Below are 21,951 nucleotides of genomic sequence, written 5' to 3'. Positions count from 1 at the left end.
TTTTTTTTTTTTTTTGAGATGGGGTCTTGCTATGTAGTGCCGGCTGGCCTTTACCTTAATTATATAGCACAGGCTAGCCTTGAACTGACAGCAATTCTCCTGCCTCAGCCTCCCAAGTGATAGGATTACAGGCTTGTGCCACCATGCCCAGTTTAAATATATAATTCTTAACCCGTTGTCTATTTCCACATACTAAGATAAATTTTATCTTTACTATTTTGAATGTGTAATGTTTCAGTTTATGTTCTCATTGAACATAATTTATTACCTGGCCACCAAGAAATTTCAAAGTTATGCTACAAAATGAAATGAGAATATAGAAATGTTTAGAAATTTCTTAACCATTTTTGGGTATATTGTCGTAATTGGACCATGGTTTTGAAATGTTTTTCATACATGAATGACTTGAATGTGACAAAAATTTTGCCTCTTCTGCTTCCTTAATTTTAAAAATGTATAGAAACATATTATTAGAATAAAAATGAATATTTCTGATGAGATATCAAAAATTTATATATGAATTTTATCCTATGAATTTATCATATATTAACTCATACAGTGGTTATAGCACAATAGTTTGGAACTGGGAAAAACTCCAAAACTGTATATACATTTTGTACATATTTGACATTAATGCCAAAATACCACTGTACACAGACACTGTCTCCATTGTCATGGCATATTAGAGGATTTCCTACATTTTTTTATGTGTATGTCTTTTTTTTGCATTAGCATTTTCTAGATGTTTCCAATATTTGATTCATACATTGAGATTTTTTAAAAATAGGACTGCCATTGGCTAGGGGACAGACCTAAGGATCTAACGGACTTTACCCTACTCAGTCACTGAGAATTGAAGAAAAAAACAGTTTAGCACACTGGTAACCTATAAACCATCCACAGTACCATGTTTATGAAACTGTATACAAAGATATGAACTGAAAAATAGAGTTCTTACATTATTCTATCTTTAGCTTTATTTTATTTATATTAGTTTATATTTCTGCTAGTAATATATGACAGTTTCTATTTATCTGTCCACATCATAGCCAACATCATGGCTTAATGTTTATCAATCTGATGATTATGAACTGCAATCTGTTGTTTTTGGTGGTTTGTTTTTGTTTTTGTTTTTGTTTTTGTTTTGGCACTGGGCAAAGTGCACTAAGCAAGTGCTTAAGCCACTGAGTTGAATCTCCAGCCCTGCAATCTCATTTTGAAATAAAATTTTCTTCAGTACTGGACATCAACCATCTCTTTACATTTTTACTGCCATTTAGATTGCCTCCTGTGAATTATCTGGTAGTCATTTTTGCCCATTTTTCTGTTGGATTTTTTTCTAGTTTTAAGATCTAGTCTGTCTCACATTAAAAGTTGCATATAAGCCAGTCACAGTGGCACATACCTATAATCCCATCTACCCAGGAGACAGATGCAGGCTCATGAGTAGAGCCAAATTAGAAGCTCACCTAGACAATTTAACAAGACACTGCCTTATAAAAAATAAAAGGTCTGGGGCTGGGGATTTAGCTCAGTGGCATAAGCGCCTGCCTGGCAAGTGCATGGTCATGAATTTGATCCGTGGTACCAAAAAGATAAAATAAAATAAAATGTCTGGGGATGCAGCTTAGTGCTAGGCTGCCTCTCGGAGTTTAGTTCCTGGTACCACCATCAAAAATAAAAACTAAAATTGCCTCTAATGATTTATTTTAGGGAATACTCTGTAAGACTATGTCAGTTAACTTTCTGTCACAAAATACTTAAGATAATTAACTTATAAAGAGAAATGCAAAGCTCATTTTGGCTGAGAGATTTTTAGGATTCCAGTTCATGATCAGGAAAACCCATTGCTTTCAAGCCTCTGATGGGCTCTGTTGGAAGTGAAGATGGGAGTGTGTAGTGAGACAAACTGCTCATCTCACTGCCCACAAGCAAAAGAGAAAGGCACTGGGATCCCACAGTCCTCTTTAAGAGCATCTCCTAGAGACCTGCGAGTGGCCACGCAGGTGGAGGTGTGGCCTCCTCCAAAGTCGATGGCACCTTCTGGTAGTTCCACTTGAGAACACCACCTTTAACACATGTGCCATGGGGGACATTTGACATCCAAACTATAGCAAACGGTGTACATAAGCAAGTGAGAGTTATTTTTTTAATTAGTAACAGAAAAAATTAGTGCTTTTGTTTTTTAATACTAGATAGGTTTACTCTATAAGATAATGAATTTTCTAGAACAGAGGCTTTCACTTTTGATTGCACATTGGAATTAGTGGAAAACTCTTAAAAAGATACCGATGCCAGAGTTCTACTCTGGCAATTTTTGGTATATTTGGTCTGGGATGCACAGCCTGGGATACATAGTGAGTTCAAAGCCTGGTTGACTTGCATAGTGATCCCTGCCTCAAAAAAAATACATAAAATAAAATAATAAATATAAAATTAAAAAAATAAAATCAGCAATTTAGGAGTATTTCACTTAAGAATGCTCCCTACTCATCCATGTAGCTATCTAACTCTCTCTCTTACCCCTTTCTTTCACCTTTAAATAGACTGTCTTCCCAAATATTCAGCTATGTGAAAGATAGATAGATAGATAGAATTAGCAATTTAAATTCACACTATGGAAAAGTAGAAAAGCAGAGTGAATTAAATCCAAAGTAAACTGAAGAAGAGTCATAATAAAAATCAGACAAGAAATCAATAAAATAAAAAACAGGCAGAGCCAGGCATGGTGGGCAGCCAGGTTGGTGGCACATGCTTGTAATCTCAGCACTTGAGAGGCTGAGGCAGGAGGATCATCATGACTTTGGGGCCAGTTAGAGCTACATAAATAAGTTCAAGTCTAGCCTGCATTACATAGACCCTGCTTCAAAAATAAATTAATTAATAGGAATAAATCATTGAATCAAAGCACTTGTTTCTTGAAAAGATCAGTAAATCAGTAATCAACCTCTAGCAAGACTAGAAACAGGGGCTGGGGATTTAGCTCATAAGTGCCTGCCTTGCAAGTGCATGGTCGTGAGTTCAATCCCTGGTACCAGTAAAAAAAAAAAAAAAAAAAAAAAAAAAAACTAGAAACACTGGTAGAGGCTACACATTACTGCTATCAGAAATTTTAAAAAGATAGTACTACCAACTACATGGACATTAAAAGGATAATACAGGGATACTGTAATACTTCTATGCAAATTTGATAAGCCAGATGAAACGAACCAATTCCTTGAAAGAGACAATCTGCCAAACTTCACAAGAAGTTTGAATAGGTTTACATCTAAGAAAGAAATTAAATCAATACTTACTAACCATCTAAAGCAGTAAAACACTAATCCCAATGAATTCACTGGCAAATTTACCAAAGAATAAAGAAGAAATTACACCAGTTTTCTAGTGCAGAAAGAATATTTTCTAACTCAATTTATGATGCCGTCATTATTTTTATACCAAGACAAGACAAAGTATTACCCACTGCAAAAAAGTTGAGACTTCCAGGCAGATAGCAGAGTGGTAAGCAGGAAAGAACCAGCCTCTCCGAGATGTGCTGTCCAGACACTGGGATAGTGTGATGTGAGGAAGAGAACAAGAAGGGAAGTGAGTCTCCTGGACCCAGGAAGTATCTCAAGCGAGAGTGAAGCCCATAGGGACAGCAAAGACAGAAACTTCAAAGAGGAAGAAAGAAGTGGCAGCAAGAACCTTTTCCCTGAGTCAGGAATCACTGCATGAGAGGAGCAATTGTACAGACACATGGTGACTGCTGACAGCCCCAGAGGCCTGTCGGAGAGACGTAGCAGTGCAGTGAAGGAGTGGACACCGTGGACTGCACTGGCTGATGAGGGCTTGGATTTGGCCATCCCACAGGAGAAGGCAACATCATGGAGGGGGCCAACTGAGCTCAGAACTCAGAACCACCGAACTGCTGTCTCCATTTGGCTTCAAGTCTGCAAAAGGAATGCTGACTCTACAAACTGAATAGATCTGACTCTAACATCACAGCCAGAAAAACTCCTGAACTTCAGGGGAAATAAAGGTGCAGACTCACTGAGATTATTCACCACCCCACCAGAAAGCATTTCTGGCTGCTGGATTAAATCAACATGGATCTGAGCGCTGCTTCCACATGTTCTCTACCAGAGACAGCAAAGACAAACCTTGAAGTGGACATTTTATTTTTCCTCTCCCTTTTCTTGTATTTTTTGTCATTGTTGTTTTTTAAGTTTTTTTTTCTCATTGTTTGACATTGTTTTTATGAGTATGAACATGATTTCTAGTTGTTCTGTGGTGCTTGTTCTGTTCTGTTCTTTCTTTTATTTTTATTTTTGGTACCAGGGATTGAACTCAGGACCATGCACTTGCCAAGCAGGAACTTGTGCCACTGAGCTACACTCTCAACCCTGTTCTGTTCCTTCTTTTATTTCTTCTTTCTTTCTTTCTGTCCTGTCTTCTGCACCAGTTTACCAGTTTGTGGGATCTTCCTTTGTTTTCCAACCTTGCTTCCAATCTCATCTTTTCTCTATTTTTTCCTGTAATCCCTTTTAAATTTTCTCCCTGGAGGACAAAACTGGCATACTGAAGGCTTATTTATTGCATAAAATTTTGTATTTTATTTTAGATTTTGTTATATAACTAAAAATCTAGTTCATACAGTTAAAGGTGGCAGTAATAATTTACCTCAGTTTGTTATTTGTAGGCTGTTTGATGCTGTTGTTACTGCTGATTGTACCACTTTAGCTAAAGTGACATAGTTGTTCTAATCACTCTTCTTTCTGGTATACTAAGACTGAGATTGCCTAACAGTTATAGAAAATACTGTGGACCAGTGCCAAAGAACCATGGGCTGAGCCAAGTAGGAAGGAACTTCTCATCCCCAGTAAACTTGACGAGGTAAAATCTTGCAACAGATTCAAAGTGTGCCTGTTCAGACACCATTTTAGAGAGGGGCAAACTCAGCCTGGCAATCAGAGCAGTCCAGGGTTGGCTTCACTCAAGGCTTCAGCCAGTGTTGTATTACTTCAGTGACTACACAAAGGGTAATCACAGGAGAAACCCATGGGAGCCATGTGCAGTCTGGCAGGAGACAGCTAAAGTGTTATAAGCTAAATGACTCAGGACCAAACCCTATGACAAGATGTCAGGTTCACCTGAACTTTCATGGATGTGAAAGTCCTAGAACCAACATCATACCCTAACCCTACCGCAGGCTTGTTAGGATTATCTAATACCCCACCCTAATCTTCCTGCCAACTTGCTAGGATTATCTACCAGTCTGAGCAGAGTCATGCTTTAAACTGGACACTGCCACAAAACTGCATCCCTAGAAGATAACTATAGGCCTGAAATCACAAAGAAACTTCTATTTTTTTCTTTTCCTTGTTTTTCCTCTCCAATTGAATTTGCTTCCTTGTGAGGGTGTATTATTTTCTAGTTCTTTTGTTATGTCCCTCTTTTTGTTTTTTTGTGTCTTCTTCACCAGTGGCCTGAAGTTTGAATAATCATCCTTTGTCGTTTAGCCTTGCTTCTAACCTTTTTTCTTCTTTTATTTATCTACTTTTTCCTCTTCTCCCACTTATTTTTTTCTCCCCTTAGGGTAAAATTGTTATGTCGAGTAGATATCTACTGATTTGTCTTTGATTTTGCTGTATAACTATAAATCTTGTACATATGGTTGAAAGTGGCAGCAAATCATTACTTAGCATAGTTCATCATTTTCCATTGTGTGTTTGATGCTATTGTTATTGGTAATTATACTACTTTAAAAGGTGACATAAGGCTGGGGAGTTAGCTCAGTGGCATTAAGCGCTTGCCTGGCAAGTGCAAGGTTGTGAGTTCGATCCCCTGTATCACGGGGGAAAAAAAAAAGGTAACAGTTGCTGTGATCAATTGATCTTCCTAAATCCTAAAATGCATCTAGAGCCAGAAGAAACCTAGAATAGCAAAGGCAATCCTGAGCAACAAAGGCAAGGCAAGGGACATCATAGTCCCAGACTATTATACCATAAAGCTATTGAGATAAAAACAGCATGGTACTGGCAAAAAAACAGACTTAAAGATCAGTGGAATAGATTTAGAAGATGCAAAAACAATTCCAGACACACTAAACCACCTTATCTTTGAAAAAGGTACGAAACACATTCACTGAAAGATAGCCTCTGTGATAAATAGTGCTGGATCCATGTTTATAGCACCACAATTTATAATAGCTAGAGCTTGGGAACAACCTAAATGCCCATCAACTGAGGAATAGATAAAAAAGATGTGGCATATTTATGCAATGAAGTACTTATTCAGCCATAAAGAAGGACCAACTGGAGACTTTTATAGATAAATGGATACAACTGGAAACCGTGCACATAAGTGAAATAAATCAGACATGTATATGTAAACACTGTATTATCTCACTAGTGTGAGAAGCTGAAAGAAATAATGTGTGTGTGTGTGTGTGTAGTGAAGATAGTTTTACTACTGATTTCTCTTGAGTTCATTGAAAAGTTTGCACTGGTACTGTTCAGACAATTGAATGCAGATGTCTTGTGTTCTGGATGACTGGTTTGGGGATGGTAATGTGCAATATATGTGCCATTATTGTCCCCTGATTGTTGTGTTTTAAAATTTGTTTTTTGTCTTTGAAATAAAATAGATTTGAAATTAATTAATTAATTAAATACCAAAGTTTAAAGGTACCTCAGTTCATTGACCAGACCTTAAGAGTCACATGAGATCAATGTTTTAGTAATCTGTATAGTGGTGCATGCCTGTAATTCCATCTACTCTGGAGACTTGGACAGGAAGGTCCCAAGTTCAGTGCCAACCTGAACAGTTTTGTGTGACCCTGTCTCAAAAGTTGAGAGAGACAGAAAGCAAGTGGGATATAGCTGAGTGGTAAATAAGTCTTTGTAGACATGTACTTGTATTTTTTCAAGAGTGAAAATGGTCCATTCAGGCTTGAGAATAACACTTCATCTCTTTTTTTGAGGGTTTTTTTTTTTTGAGGGGGAAAGGGGTTTTGTTTGTTTGAGATATACCACTATGATACCTCTGTTGCCCATACTAGTTTCTCAGTCTCCCAAGTAGCTGGAATTACAGATACACACCACTGTAGTCTTCACTTTCTGAGCTTTCTTGGAAAAGGTCATTTGCTGATCAAATTTTTATGAGTCTTCCAAAATCTATGTAAATATTCTTTTTAGGACTCTTAACATGAGTTATCTATGTTATCAGGGGAATCAATAAATTGACTAGGGCTAGTAGGTTTGTGTGAATGGATTTTTTCCCCTTAAATTCATATCTTGGACCAGTTATTCTAAGGGTAAACTCTTGACTTGCCATCTCTAGACACTGCATTATGTATTAAGCATTTTCTATTTGCTAGGACTGTATAATCCAGATGCTTGTGCACACCAGGCAAGCACTGTATTGCTGAGTTACATCTCCAGGCCATAGCAGCCCAGATATTTTGTTTTTAATTTTAAAGAGAATAAAACAAAACAAACAAAAACAGAACCAAGCAGATCAGAACAAAACAATGCAAGTAACACAGGACTTCAAAACAGGACAAAAGGAAATCAACAATGGCTACCATAATACCTCTTTATTTTTTTAATAGCTATCCATACCTTCACACACAATGAAATAAAATAGACAAAAGGAAATCAACAATGGCTACCATAATACCTCTTTATTTTTTTAATAGCTATCCATACCTTCACACACAATGAAATAAAATAGAATAAAACCAATCAAAACAAAAGAATGAAAGCATTATGGGACTTCAAAACAAGATAATAGGAAATCAGCAATGGCTATCATAATGTTTCGTTTTCTTCAAGATAGCTGTCCATACGTTCACACATAATAAAATCAAGCAACAGAAAACAGACTAAAACCAATCAAAATAAGAGAATGAAAGCATTACAGAACTTCAAAACTAGTGGAAACACTTCACTCTAAACTCTTCTTTTTTTTTTTTTTCGTTTTTATCGGTACCGGGGGATCGAACTCACGACTGCTTGCTTGCAAGGCAGGTGCTTATGCCGCTGAGCTAAATCCCCAGCCCCTCTAAACTGTTCTTGACTTGATGATTTGTGTTGAAAAATCTGCTGTGATTCTGATTGGTTTTCTTTCTGGGTGATCGTTTCTTTTCTCTTAACAGCTTTTAATATTCTGTTCTTGTGCTGAATTTCTGGAATCTTGATTATTATATGTCTAGGTGTAGATTTACTTTGGTTATGACTAATTGGAGCTTTGTATGTCTCACTTATCTGCATGTCAGATCCATTTCTCATGTTTGGAAAGTTTTCTGCTATTACTTCTATAATTAGCCTTTTAATTTCATTTGTGTTGACCCCTGCTTCATCACTGATACCTATCACTCTTAGATTAGGCTTCTTTGCATCATCTTGCAGCCATTGAATTGTCATTTCCTGATTCTGTGTTATTTTTAAGAGATCCTTCCTTTTAACGATTACTAGCTGCAATCCTGTCTTCAGGGTTTGAAAGTCTACCTTCAGTCTCTTTCAAATGGTTTTGCTAGCTTTCAGTTGACTTTAATTTCCTGTATCTCTTTGAATGTTTCATGCATTGTAAATCCTTTCTATACTCATTTAAAGTTTCCATCATTTTCCTATGCTTCTCTTTTTTTTAATCTATGTCTATTTTAGACATGCTGAGCATTCTTTCAGTATGTTTGTGATTTGTTTTTACTTGAGACGTTATTTCTGATTTGACTGCTTTTACAATCTCGTGATGTTGTTTCTTTACTTCAGTTGCTATCTTCTCAGAGATTTCAGGTGAGTGACTTCCATTTTCTTCCATGACTATATCCCCCAGACTTCTTGTGTGTGGGCTAGAGGTCTGAGATTGCCTTTTGCTTCTTTGTCTTGACATTCTCCCGGAACTCCCAGCTGTACCGTCCAGCAGCCTAGGTATTGATTGTGTTTTGTGATATCAGCATGCTATTCTCTGGTGACTTGTGTGGGGTTTTTTGTTTTTTTTGTTTTTTTTTTTTTTTTGGTTCTCATTGAAGAGGACTAAGGTAAAATATAGAGTTAAAGCTGATTTAATATCATAAGTCATTGTTAGGATTTTTTGTAGTATTTCTCCCACCTAATTTTTATTATTGTCTTTGAACTTACATTTATTAATTGGTTTCTCTTAATTTACTTGAAAAGTATACATAGCTGTTGACTTTCTAAATTTCTCTGAGAATTTACTCTATTATGTAACTGTAAGAATGCGCATCATAAAATTGCTTATAATGACAAGTTGGAAACCACAAAAGGTGTTCAATAAACCTGTTATATTCATAATATGTGATATATGTACATTAAAATGGTGATGTTGAGCTATATTGACATACAATGATAGTTTTTTTTAAGATAGAAATAACAGGTTAGAGAAATCCAAGTATAAAATAATATTGTAGAGAAAAATTAGATACTTGGGTATTCACGGAAAAAAGTCAAGTCAGGTTGTGGCAGCACTACTCTGGAGACTAAGGAAGGAAGATCACGAGTTGGGGGCCAGCCTGGGCTACAACATGTTCAAAGGCAACCTGGACTCAATCAGTTGTTCTCAATCAGTTGGTCTCAATTAATCAATCAATCAATCAATGAATAAGAGAAAAACAACCCTACTAAGTTTATAAGGGCTACATAGTAATACTGTGTCATAGCTATATTAGTTCTAAACCCACCTGGGTGCTTTATATGATCCCATTTGAATCCAGCTTTGTTTTACGTAACTAAGTCATAAGTTTTTCCTCAAATAGTCACCTGATTCTTGAGTAGGAGGCATTATTATATAAAGCTAAGGACATAAATGATGTCTAGTTTAATAATGGAAGCACCAGTCTGTCTTCTGATTGTGTGGTAAGGAAGTCAGCTATGATGAACAGTTTTGTAAATTATGACAGACTTCTGTCAGAATATTTCTGTCAGATGGGTAATATCCTCAGGGCCTATAAGCAAATAAAAATTGTACTACTAAGCCTGCCAAGTGCCATTCTGCTACAATTGTAACTGATTATTATTTAGCTGTTTTGTGTGCCAAATGTGTGTTAGGCTTTGCAGATAACAGTAGGAACAAAATAATGGTAACAAAATGAGACACAAAAAAACCTCAACTTTCTGTAAATTTGAATGGTATGCTCCCTTAGAGTGAATTTCAAACTTCTTGTCTGAAATTTAGAAACTTTCTAGGTTTAGAAATTATGTAATAATAAATGAAAATATAATCATTGAAATAAACTTTGAGGGTTGCAAAAATAATTTAGGTATACCAATTAGGATTGACTATACTAGATCTATTAACACACATTTCCAAGTTCCAGTGGCTTAGAAACAGTAAAGGTTTATTTATTGCTCACGTTACCACGCGGTACAGCTTGAATGGTTCTCTTTGCAGTGGTCTGAGCAGAGACCCCTTCCATTTTCTGCTGCCACCATTATCACATGTTGCACCCTAAATTGTGGTAGAAGGGGAAGAGAGATTGTAGATGATGTTTCCTTTCTCTGTCGTTTTCTTGTTTGCTGTCTGCCTTTCTGTCATGTTTGCCTGCCCAGGATACAGTAGAACAGTGGTAATGAGTTCAAAACAAAACAAAACAAAACACATCATATTCCCTGTTGCCTTCAATTCTTAGGAGAAAATAGTGCCCCCCCCAAGGTAGGTATCTCTTTGTTAGTAAAGCCCTTTGTGCAGAACAAATTTTCCATCTTCATGATAAAACCTCAAATTATCGGAGTAATCATATTGAGGCTTTATTTTAAACCTGGGGACCAGAGATAGCATAATCGTCCTATGTTCTGTAAATGTCAAGTTTTATTTGTACTATCTGTATAAAGAGATCTAGCTGTGAGAAATCACTGTGTCTGAAAAAATTAACTCATTTATGTACTCATCAAATCACTGTTGAGTTTCTGTTATGTGCTATTATGTGTACCCTGAAATCTAGAATAGGGTACAGTAGTTAACAAAACAGTTTGTATTGTCATAGAATTTGTTATATTCTCATCAAATTTATTGATCACCGAAATCTATTTTGGATGGTCCAGTATATCAATTAGTAAACATAAATGAGTTAGTTACAAGATTAGAATGGGCATCATAGGATTAGTACAGTGTAAATAGATCTATGATACTGATTTGTACAAATCATAATATATGTGGGAATAATGTGGATGTATTTTTTTCTTATAGCGTTAAGGAAGCCCCCTGTTTTAGTTTCTGAACATGAAAATCATCAGACAATCTCCCATCTTCCAACTGGACACCCTCTCTCCCCAAATATGGCTCCAGGTATGAAATCTTATTCATAGCAATATGCTGAAAATGAATTTACTATTCTATTTGTTTGTGTTACTGGGTATTGAACCTGGGACCGCTTTACTGAGCTACGTTCCCAACTTTGTTGGTTTTTTGTTAGTTTGTTTTTTTAGATAGGGTCTCACTAAGTCATTAAATTGCCCAAGCTGGGCTTGAACTTGCAATCCTCAGCCTCATAGAGTGCTAGAGTTGTGGGTGTGAGGCACTGTGAGTGGCTTTGGTTATATACTGTTATCTAATATCTAAAATACATCATTTAGCAACATAGTGAATAGCTTTTTTTTTTTTTGGAGTTAGGATCTTACTTTTAATAGTAGTTCAGGTTGGCCTCGAACTGACTCTATAGCCCAGTCTGGGCTCAAACCAGCAGCAGTCCTTCTGCCTCAGCTTCTGGAGGGTTGGGATTATAGGAATGTGCCACCATGCCAGAGTAGTATTTATTCTTTAATGTTACATATTTTAAATGACTGGTAAAATCTCAGAGAGAAGCTGGGTTTGATAGCTTATGTCTGTAATCCTAGTACTCAGGGGACTGAGGCAGGGGGGCAGCTGTGAGTTTGAGGCTATCCTGGGCCTCAAAGTGAGTTGAAGGCCAGTTGAACTGCAGCAAGACCCTGTCTCAAAAAGACAAAAAAAAAAAAAAAATCTTAGGGAAAACCTCCAAAACTACTTTGTTTAATGTGTTACTATAATTTTTTGTGAAAGAACTATTGTGTCACTCTGCACTGTTTTCTTTCATCTCTGCAAGACCATATAGACTTATTTTCTCTAAAATGTGTTCGGTCATCTCACACATACACCTATATAATCACCTACCCATACTTATGGGTGTGACTGATTAGTACTGATACCTATTTTATTTTCTAAAACTGTCCTACAATGAGAACTGGTATGATTGAAAAGAAGCTTCTTGGGGAGATGATGCAAAGATATAGAAATCCATGGCAAAGAAAGTTCTGATTACAAAATTAAGGATCTAAATCGAGATGTAGATAAAGGGGGGAAAGGGGGTGAAGTAAAGAGAGGCTATGTTGGGGCTGGGGATTTAGCTCAGCGGCATAAGCACCTGCCTTGCAAGCAGGCGGTCGTGAGTTCCATTCCCAGTACCGATAAAAATGAAAAAGACAAAAAAAAAAAGAGAGGCTGTGTTAAGGAGTTGCTGCTATGAAGGAATCCAGAATTAACAATTCTCTTTTTTTTTAGTAGTGCAAAATTAACAATTCTTAGTCCTTTTTATTTTTGATAGTAGAAATTGAACTCAGGGCCCTATACTTGCCAGGCTGTTGCTGTGTCACTGAGCTACATCCCTGGCCCTACAATTCTTAGTCTTTATCTGTTGAAGATCACTTAGATATCATAAATTTTAGAGATTTCTAAGAGCAATATGGATTTTGGAGGGAGGCAAAGACATAGGCTTAACTGTCACTTATCTATCTTTTTAAAGACAGGATTCTTACTGCCTTGCTCAGGCTGACGTTGAACTTGTAGTCTTCTTGCCACTGTCTTCTGAGTAGCTGGAATTACAGGCATGTGCCATCATGTGTCATCGTTGTACTCATCTTTGGGTTCTATAGTATATCTCTTTGGTAAGTAGGTTTAACAATAGTGGTGGTGCTGAGCATGGCAGTATATACCTGTAATCCCAGCACTCAGGAGGCTGAGGCAGAAGGACACTAAGTTTGAGGCCATCCTGGGCTACAAGATGAGTTTAAGCCCAGCCTGAATTGCATAGTGAGAACTTGTCTCAAAAAAAATTTTTTTCACATGATCACTTGATTTCAGACAGTTGTGACTTTTTTTTAGCATTTCTAAAACAACTCTTATGAAATTCTTCAGTAAAAGAATTACATTCTGCCAGGCATGGTAGTGTACATACTGTAATGCAGCACTGAGGTCATGGAGGCCAGTAGTTCAAGCCCATCCAGGACAACTTAATCACTTACTGAGATACTGTCACAGAATAAAAAAATCAAAAAAAGGACTGGGGATGTAGCTCAGTTTGAAAGTTCAAAATCCCTAATACCAAAAAACAAAAAAAAAAAAAAAAGCTTTTTTAATTTAATGTGTTTTTGTCGTAGATTCACATGTAAACCACAATGGTAACCTGGGTACTTCAAAACAGAACCCTTCCAATCCTCTTCAGCTTTTAAATCCCGGCTCAAACTTGGAGAATGAACCCAGAATTCAAACAGATACACTAAAGCAAGCCACCAAGGATAGAGTCGGTGACTTCCACAAATTGAAGCAAAGTAAGAGTCAAATGATGAATATTATACCAAAAAGTTTCTTTAAATATGTTTGTTTATAAGGACAAGTTAAGGTCTTCATTGTTTTACTCTGTAATGAAGTGTAGTGAAATTTCTGTAAGGAAAGTGCAATGATGTTAAAATTCAAGTTTTAAATAGATTATTTTAAAGAACACTGTTATCCAGTGTTAAATAATAACTTTCAGGTGAGTTATTTTTAAAATGCTGTTATTTCTTATTAATTTAAATTTTTTTGAGGAAAGACATAGTTTTAGCTGGGCATAGTGGCGCATTCATGTAATTCCAGCTCTTAGGAGGCTGAGGCAGGAGGATCATTGCAAAGTACGAGAGCAACCTGGACTACAAAGTGAGCCTAAGGCCAGCCTGAACTGCATACGAAACCCTGTCGCAAAAAAACGAAAAACAACATACTGTTTTAGGCTAATAGATGAGAATTTTGACTAGAAGTTTGGAAAATTGGAGCATTCTGAGGGGAAGTACAACAGTGAGTAGCTCAATACTGTTCCTTTGATTTGAAGTTGGCTTCATTTAAGTAGAGAAGAGTAAAACAACTGAACAAATTCATAGTATTGTATAATAAAGTATTGTACTTATTTCAGAGGTATTGGTTTTGATAATGGATAATCCCTGCTAATCTGCATAGCTGTCTATTTGGTGGATTCTCAGGAAGAATAAGAAGAAATTGTAGTAGCAAAGAGAATTTCAAACAGCAGAGTGCCCCTTACTTAAGACGACTCCTTTCCACTGTGCCTTTCATTCTTTCTTTTCGTGGCTTCTTCCTGTCTTGGTCTCTGAACAGACAGAATGTCTGACAGTTCTGTGTTCTCTTTGCCTGGTGTTTGTGATGGCTTCTGTGGCAGCAGCTGATCAGAGCAGGGTGTGGGCAGTTACTTTCCACACAGAACCAGAACTGGATTCTGTTAGTATTTGTGAATTTATTCAGATTTTTTTCATTCATCTTTCAACAGTTCACCACATTTCTACATATATATGAATACTGCTTTTTAGTATTTTAAAGTATTACATGAAAATATTTTTATTTGCAAGAATGTGACCAACCTTTTAAGTGTAATTTTAAAAAAGCTTTCTTTCTTTTTTTTTCTTTTTTCAAAATCCTGTTGGGGAATTGACCTGGAAACTTAGTTCAGCAAGAGGTTTATAGTAAAAAACTAACAAAATAAAAGATCTTAATTTGGTCATTTAACCTTTTCTTTTTCTTTTTCTTTTTGGCACTGGAAATCAAACTCAGGACCTTGTGCTTGCCAGGCAGGTGCCGGGCCACTGAGCCATCTCCCTGACCCCTGATATTTCCTTCTAAACTTATATTTATCCTATAAAAATATTGTCACTTACTTTAAGGGGCTACCTATTTGGGGGCAAAAAATATATATAATTGAAAATCATTTCTGGGAAATTAGCCCTTTACAATTTATATTGAAGAGTCTTGAATTTTAAATTCTCTATAGTCCTGATGTGGTACACAGCTGTAATCCCAGCTATTTAGGAGGTTGAGGGAGGAGTACTGCAAGTTCAAGGCCAGCCTAAGAAATTTAGCAAGACCCTGCTCAAAGTAAAAATAAAGTGGATTAAGAATGTGGCTCAATGGTAGAGTGCTTGTTTTAGCCTTCTGAGGCTCTGAGTTCAAGTTCCCTGCTACAGAAAAAAAATAAAATAAAACTAGTTTTAAGGATGAAATTACCAAGGCAACATACTTGACTAGCTTTTTAGCTCCTATTATATAGTCAGAGTGTTCTTTCAAATAGTCTTATAATACCATTAGAGATACTTAAGTTTATCCATTTTTCTATGACCTGGCCAATTGATTCTTATCTTTTATTAAGGTATTTGGAATAAAATGCTTACTTAAAGATGTTTTGGTAAGCATTTACATTCTAGTAGCCTGTCCGTACTTTTTATTTTACCCTTTTTATTTGTTTGTTTTGTGGTTTTTTTGAGATAGGGTCTTGCAATATTGCTCAAGCTGGCCTCACACTTTAGACCCACATGAGCCTCCTGACTTGGCCTTCTGCCAGCTGGGAATGTGGTTGCAGACCACCGTGCTTAGCTCGCCTGTGTTTTTTATGTGAGAAATTTCATTTTAGTTATATTCTGGTATATAATCTGTACATCAACTTTGGTTACTTAGGCCAAAAATTTTGTAGATTTGTCCTATATATTTGCATTGGATCTTTTTAAATAATTTAGATACTTTTTTTTTTTTTTTTTTGTACTGGGGATGGAACTCATGACTTCACACTTGCTAGGCAGGCACTTTTGCCACTGAGCTAAACCCCCAGCCCCTCAGATACTAACTTTTTATAAATTACTTTTATAAGTTTTATTCTTCTTGCCTTTCCCAACATTACGTTTTGTATAAAAGGTTTTTCTTAATTAAAAATAATTTTTGTTGCCAGAATTAGATTCACCAAAATGTACATTTCAGTGGCATTCAATGCATTTATAATGTTGTGCAGTCATCATCACTTCCGGTTCCAGATCATTCTCCTCACCTCACAACAAAACCCCATAAATATTAAATAGTCTCTCCCCATTCTGTACTATCCTGGCAATAACTAATCTGCTTTCTGTCTCTATGAATTCATTTATTCTGGATATTTCATATAAATAGAATCATAAAATATGTGGCTTTTAGTGTCTAGCTTCTTAGCCTGTTTCTAAGGTTCAGGCATGGAGTAGCAAGTTTCATTCCTTTTTATAGCTGGATAATATTCACTTATGTGGATACATTTTGTCTATCCATTCCTCCATTGATGATCATTTGACTATGGTGAGTAGATGGTGCTACTAAAAAGATTCAGGCAGCACAGGTCTTTCCTTTGTGGGGCACCTGTTTTTATTTCTTTTGCTTATGTACCTAGATGTGGAACTGCTGAGTCATATGGTAATTCTATGTTTAGCTTTTTGAGGGATTGCCAAATGGTTTTCCACAACAGCTGTACCTTTTCATTTCTGTCAGCAATTTACAAGAGTTTAAATTTCTCCATATCCTCACCAACACTGTATAGTCCTCCCTCCTTTCTTTCTGTTCTTTTTTTCCTTCCTTCTTCTTCCTTGCTCTCTCTCTCTCTGTGCAGTGGTATCACCTTGAGTGTTTTTTTTAATAAATAATTTTTTAATGAATAAGGGGGAGATTGAGATAAAAGAGGACATAACAACATAACAATACAGGTCAAAGCATGACAATTTCAGCAACCTAGTGCTTCACCACCAAATAACCCAACTTAATAGTAGTTACCATAGTGTCTCTTTCCTTGAAATATTTGAATATAACTTCGTATACTATAGCTTCAAACATATCAAAACAGTGTGAAACCATTCAAATGGATAAAAGTATTACAGGGTATTTAGAACCAGCTAATGGAAAACGAACAATGGTTTCTATATTATCTCTTTGCCTATAAAAATTTTTGTTTATACTATCACATATAATAAAATCCAGTAAGATCCAACATGATAAAACCAATGGAGACAGAAGAGCAACACTGAGTGTTTTAGTTTGCTTGTTATACAATGCTGGGGATCAAATCCAGGGCCTCACACCTCCATTGTGGTTTTCATTTACATTTTCCTAAACACAAATAATATTGCACATTGTTTTGTATATTGTTGGCCATTTTGTATATCTTGTTTAGAGAAATATTCATTCAAGCAAGTCCTTTGCCTTTTTTTTTTCTCCTTTCCTTATGCTAGCTATATAGATCAATCCAAGGCTGGGTGGCAAACGCTTATCATTCCATCACTCAGGGAAGGTAAGGCCAGGAGAATCACAGGTATAAGGGCCGCGTGAGCAATTTACCAAGACCCTGCCTTAAAATTATGGGAGGAAAAAGTATAAAAAGAAAAAGAACTCTATTACTGAGCTCCATCTTCAGTCCAGATACTAATTTTTTTATTTGCATATATATTTTGTTACTCATACTTCTGGTTCATATCTATCATATGAAACCTTTGCCAAAGTCACAGACATGTTTTCATCTAAGAATTTTGTAGGTTTAGCTCATATATATGCATATATGTATATTGTATATGTGTATATGTGTGTGTATTTTTTTTTCTGAGACAAGGCCTCACTACATATAGGACTAAAAGGCTGTCCTTGAATGTACTACATAGCTAACACTGCGCTTGAGGCAATACTCTTGCCTCAGACTCCTGAGTGCTGGGATTATAGGAATGCACTCTATACCTGGCTCTTACATTCAGATCTTTGATCCGTTTTAATTAATTTTTTTATGTAGTGTGAGATTGATTTATCCAAGTACCTTTTGTAAGAAGACTCCTTTTTCTCCATTATATGATCTTGGTATCTTTGTCAAAATCAGTTGACCACAGATGTATGGGTTTACTTATCTTCCACTGGTTTATATGTTTATCCTTATGTTGATAACAGACATAAGGATTATCTTCCACTGGTTTTTATGTTTAGCCTTATGTTGATAATAGACATAAGGATTATATTACTTGTAAATTAAGAAGTATAAGGTGTCCTTGAGGTTCCTTGGGCGAAAGACAGCAAGAGGATGAGAAAATGAAGAAAATACAAAGCTTGGGTCAGGTGGAACCTTTACTCGATGGATGGAAAAAAGGAACTGCCCCCTCACTGCAGAAGCATTTATTTGTACATTTTAGCAACTTAATGTCATGTGTCGGGCACCCTGTTGTCCTGGCAGCCCACCATTTTGATTGTCATGGGCCTAGGTATTCTCTGGACTAAAGCACCTTCTTCATGTGGCTTGTCCCTGGTGCTCTTTGTTCTTGGTAAGGCCATGCCCCAGCCTTGCATGTATGGTCAGTTTCCAGCTTCAATGGCTCCCAGCAATGAGGCATTCAACTTTGTTCTTTTTATACAGTTATTGATATATCTATGATTTCTTGCATTTGTATGTGACTTTCAGGATCTGCTTTTCTATTAAAAGCACAATTGGGATTTTAATGGGAAATGGTGGAATGGTATTGAATCTTTAGACCAGTTTGTGTAGTATTTCCATCTTAATAATATTAGCTACAATAGGCTGGGGCATGCATGTCTGTATCTCAGCACTCCAGAGGCTGAAGCAAGAGGATTGTTGTGAGTTCAAGACCAGCCTGAACTGTACATTTTATTTATATATGTATATAACCCAATCAATGAATACGGTATGTATTTCTGTTTACTTAAGTCATCTTTAATTTCCTTCAGCAATGTTTTGTAAGTTTCTTTTTTTTTTTTTTTTTTTTTACCATATGCCTGGCATGTCTTCAAAATAGCTGCATATAACTTCGGGCATAGTAAAATCAAACAGAACAGAATAGAATAGAAACAATCAAAACAAGACAATAAATGCAATAAAGGACTTCAAAACAAGCCTATAGTAAATCCAGAATTGCTACCAGAATATATTTTGCTGTCTTTGAAATAGCTGCTCCTGCCATCGGATTTGACATAATCAAATAAAACAACAGAGAATAAAAGCCAGCCCAGCAAAACAATGGAAACAATACAGGACTTCCTAAACCATAGGGAATCAACAATGGCTGCAACCCTCAGAAGGAGATCCCCCCTAGATGTCACACTGCATACAATTGTTTTCTGAACCCATGACCAGACCACTGGCCCTAGACCTGCAATGTTAGTGAAACACCAAAGCACCAACAGGCATCCAATTGCATTTCACCTCCATCACCATCATCACAGCGTCTTTCTCTGGATATGCCCCTGGCTTACAGGGGAGGGGTGGGGACATGCTACTTGTTTGCTAGCCCCTGTGTTAGAAGGGGCTGGGGCTGGTTGTTTCAGTCCAGTAGGGGTTCCTGCATGGTGCTACTTCCCAGACTGGGTTTCCTCGCAGATATGTCTGTTGTTTTCTTTACCCCTGGTCTGCAAACGGCACAGACTCAGGGGCAGAGGCTGGGATGTGGTTGTTTCAGCCTGGCGGGGGTCCACGCATAGCGCTGCTTCCCAGACTGGGTTTGCGCGCTGATGTGATGCGTCCGTTTTTCTTTCTACCCCTAGTTGGCAAGTGGCGCTGACTCACAGGCAGAGACTGGGGTCTGGCTGTTCCAGTCTGGCAGGGGTGCACATATGGAACTGCTCCCTAGACTCAGTTATCTTTAAAATGATGTTTGTCCTGTTCAGTTTCATCCAACTCCTTCTAACATAGCACATCAGTATTACTTGTACATTGCCTAAAGCCATTAGGGGTTGGAACTCCTTTCGATAGCATTAGAATACAGAGAAAGATCTAGCTGATCCAGGATAGGGGTTCAGTATTTTGGAACTGATGACACAATACAAAGGTATAAGTTTATACTGAACATGACAAGTATTAAATGAAATTTAGCAACTAAGAAATACCAGAGGGCTGGGGATGTAACTCAGTGATAAACTGCTAGCCTAACATACACAAAGTCCTGAGTTGAATCCCCAGCACTACCAAAAAAAAGGAAAATAAGAAACATCAGAATGAGAAATGATACACCATGCTAGGACTAGGAGAAGCCACCAAGAAATCAACTAGTCAGCCTTTTTGGTAAGTCACGCAAACTGCGCAGGTTCTAGGGAGATAAAAGTCAGATAGTGCCTCCTGTGAGCCTACCAGCTCACAGCTCACAAATTCAGTGTTATCATCCCCACAGCTCTCCCTGTCCCCCCATCTCATACACAAACTCATAAGCGACTGGCTGGTTCAGAATTGATACCAACTAAGGTACATAAAGCAGCTAAATGCCTGTGTTTGGTTGATTTTGCAGGCCAGGAGCCAGTGATCTAAGCATCGTTTGGGAGGATGGCAGTATGCAGTATAGCAAATATAGGGGATTTCCTTCTGTCTTGTCTTTGAAGTCTAATATTGTTCTCACTATTTTGCTTTGTTCTCATTAACTGTTTTGCCTCCTGAGTACTGGGATTACAGGCATGAGCCATCACGCCTGGCATTTACCACCATTTTAGGCAAAAGCTCCAACTCTTGGGCATCTCAACCAACTTGGCTGTGCCAGTATGCCGATCAGAGGGACAAGCGGTGTGGAAAGCAAGGAAGGTGCTTCTGCATCGTGGCCACATCAAGGTTCAAGATTTGTCTTGAACTAGGAGGCAGATGAAATGATAGAAAAACAAAATGGAGTTCGGTTACTGACTAGCCTTCTTCATCATGAGGGAAGCCTACCTTAACCTTAGTGTCCAGGGTATCTATTTTATAGGCATGAGGCACCTGAGCTCAGCAAGTCAGACTCCATCCCTGCCCTCCCCCAGCAAGAATAAGTCCACATGCTCCTTGATCCATGATGTCATTATTCCCTGTGGTAAAAATTCATCCCACCCCACCTGCTGGGGATTGAATGAAGCACAGGAGTGAGATTTCCAGTCCTTTTTTTTTTTTGAGACAGGTGGTTACTAAGCTGCCCCGGCTGTGTTCAAACTTAGGCTCCTCCTGCTTCAGTCTCTCAGTCTTGGAATCTTGGTGATGAGCCACCATTCCCAGCTGGTTTTTATTCCTTTTAACCATGTAACTGATTGGAAGCTACAGTTTTCTGCTGCCATCAAACATCACAAGCCTACTGTGTACCACAATCCAGAAAAAGGTCAAAATTCAAAATACAGTTTTCCAGCGAATATATTTCATTTTCACATCATCATACAATATAAAACTATGAGTCAAATTATAAATCAGAACCATGAGAACTTACTAATGAGTACCCAAACTCATAGGGGTGCTTAACACCAAATTGAAGATAAAGGTTAAAGAAACAGAAAAGAAATGCTAGGAAAAGTATTCAAGGAACTTTAATTATATCAACAGTGTTTTATTTCTTTAAAAACTGTAGAACAAACTAAGCATGGTGGTGAACTCCTGTAATCCCAGTACTTGGGAGGCTGAGGCAGGAGAATCATTGGCAAGTTTGAGACCAGCCTGGGCTACAAAGTGAGCCCAAGTTCAGCCTAAACTGCGTAGCAAGACCTTGTCTCAAAAAGACCAAAAAAAAACCAAAAAAACAAAAAAACAAAAACGGTGGAACATGGCCGGGGATATAGTACAGCAGCATAATGTCTGCCTGGCAAGCGCAAGGTCTTAAGTTTGATTTCCAGTACCGAAAAAATAAAAGCTGTAGAAAGGTATAGCAACCACAAATGTAAAAATAAGATAAAGCTATCGGTGATGGGGACGTGGATGTTTGTTCTACTCTCTACACTTCTCTGTATATCCAGTATTTAATAAGAAAAAATTTTTATGAAATATTTGAAAAAGTAGTTTGCTTCAATCTGGGTATTCTTGTCTTTTTTTTTTTTTTCCAAGTATGGAGGATTGAACCCAGGAATGCTATACCACTAAGCCATGCTCCCAACCCTTTTTATTTTTTATTTTGAAACAGATTC

General features: G+C 37.2%; 1 protein-coding gene and 1 long non-coding RNA gene across 6 annotated transcripts in view; one reads left to right on the top strand and one right to left on the bottom strand.

Moving 5' to 3' along the window:
- LOC134476396 (uncharacterized) overlaps positions 1-21,951 on the bottom strand; it is a 108,129-nt gene that overhangs the window by 49,290 nt on the left and 36,888 nt on the right. The gene's annotated exons all lie outside the window — the stretch shown is intronic.
- The window catches only part of Golm2 (golgi membrane protein 2), a 104,108-nt gene that overhangs the window by 67,540 nt on the left and 14,617 nt on the right, over positions 1-21,951 (top strand). For 3 of the 5 annotated variants that reach the window (XM_013158802.3, XM_003475730.5, XM_003475729.5), the window contains 2 exons: positions 11,188-11,286; positions 13,392-13,562. In XM_013158802.3, the coding sequence (XP_013014256.1) occupies positions 11,188-11,286; positions 13,392-13,562 (270 nt within the window). The remainder of the gene's footprint in view (positions 1-11,187; positions 11,287-13,391; positions 13,563-21,951) is intronic. The other 2 variants (XM_063250137.1, XM_063250136.1) reach the window with 1 other exon arrangement.

The sequence above is a fragment of the Cavia porcellus genome, unplaced genomic scaffold (assembly GCF_034190915.1).
Source record: "Cavia porcellus strain 051 isolate PalLab524CR breed Dunkin Hartley unplaced genomic scaffold, mCavPor4.1 scaffold_6, whole genome shotgun sequence".
Taxonomy (NCBI): Eukaryota; Metazoa; Chordata; class Mammalia; order Rodentia; family Caviidae; genus Cavia; species Cavia porcellus.
The sequence above is the reverse complement of the archived record's forward strand: the minus strand, read 5'-3'. Positions and strand labels throughout refer to the sequence as shown.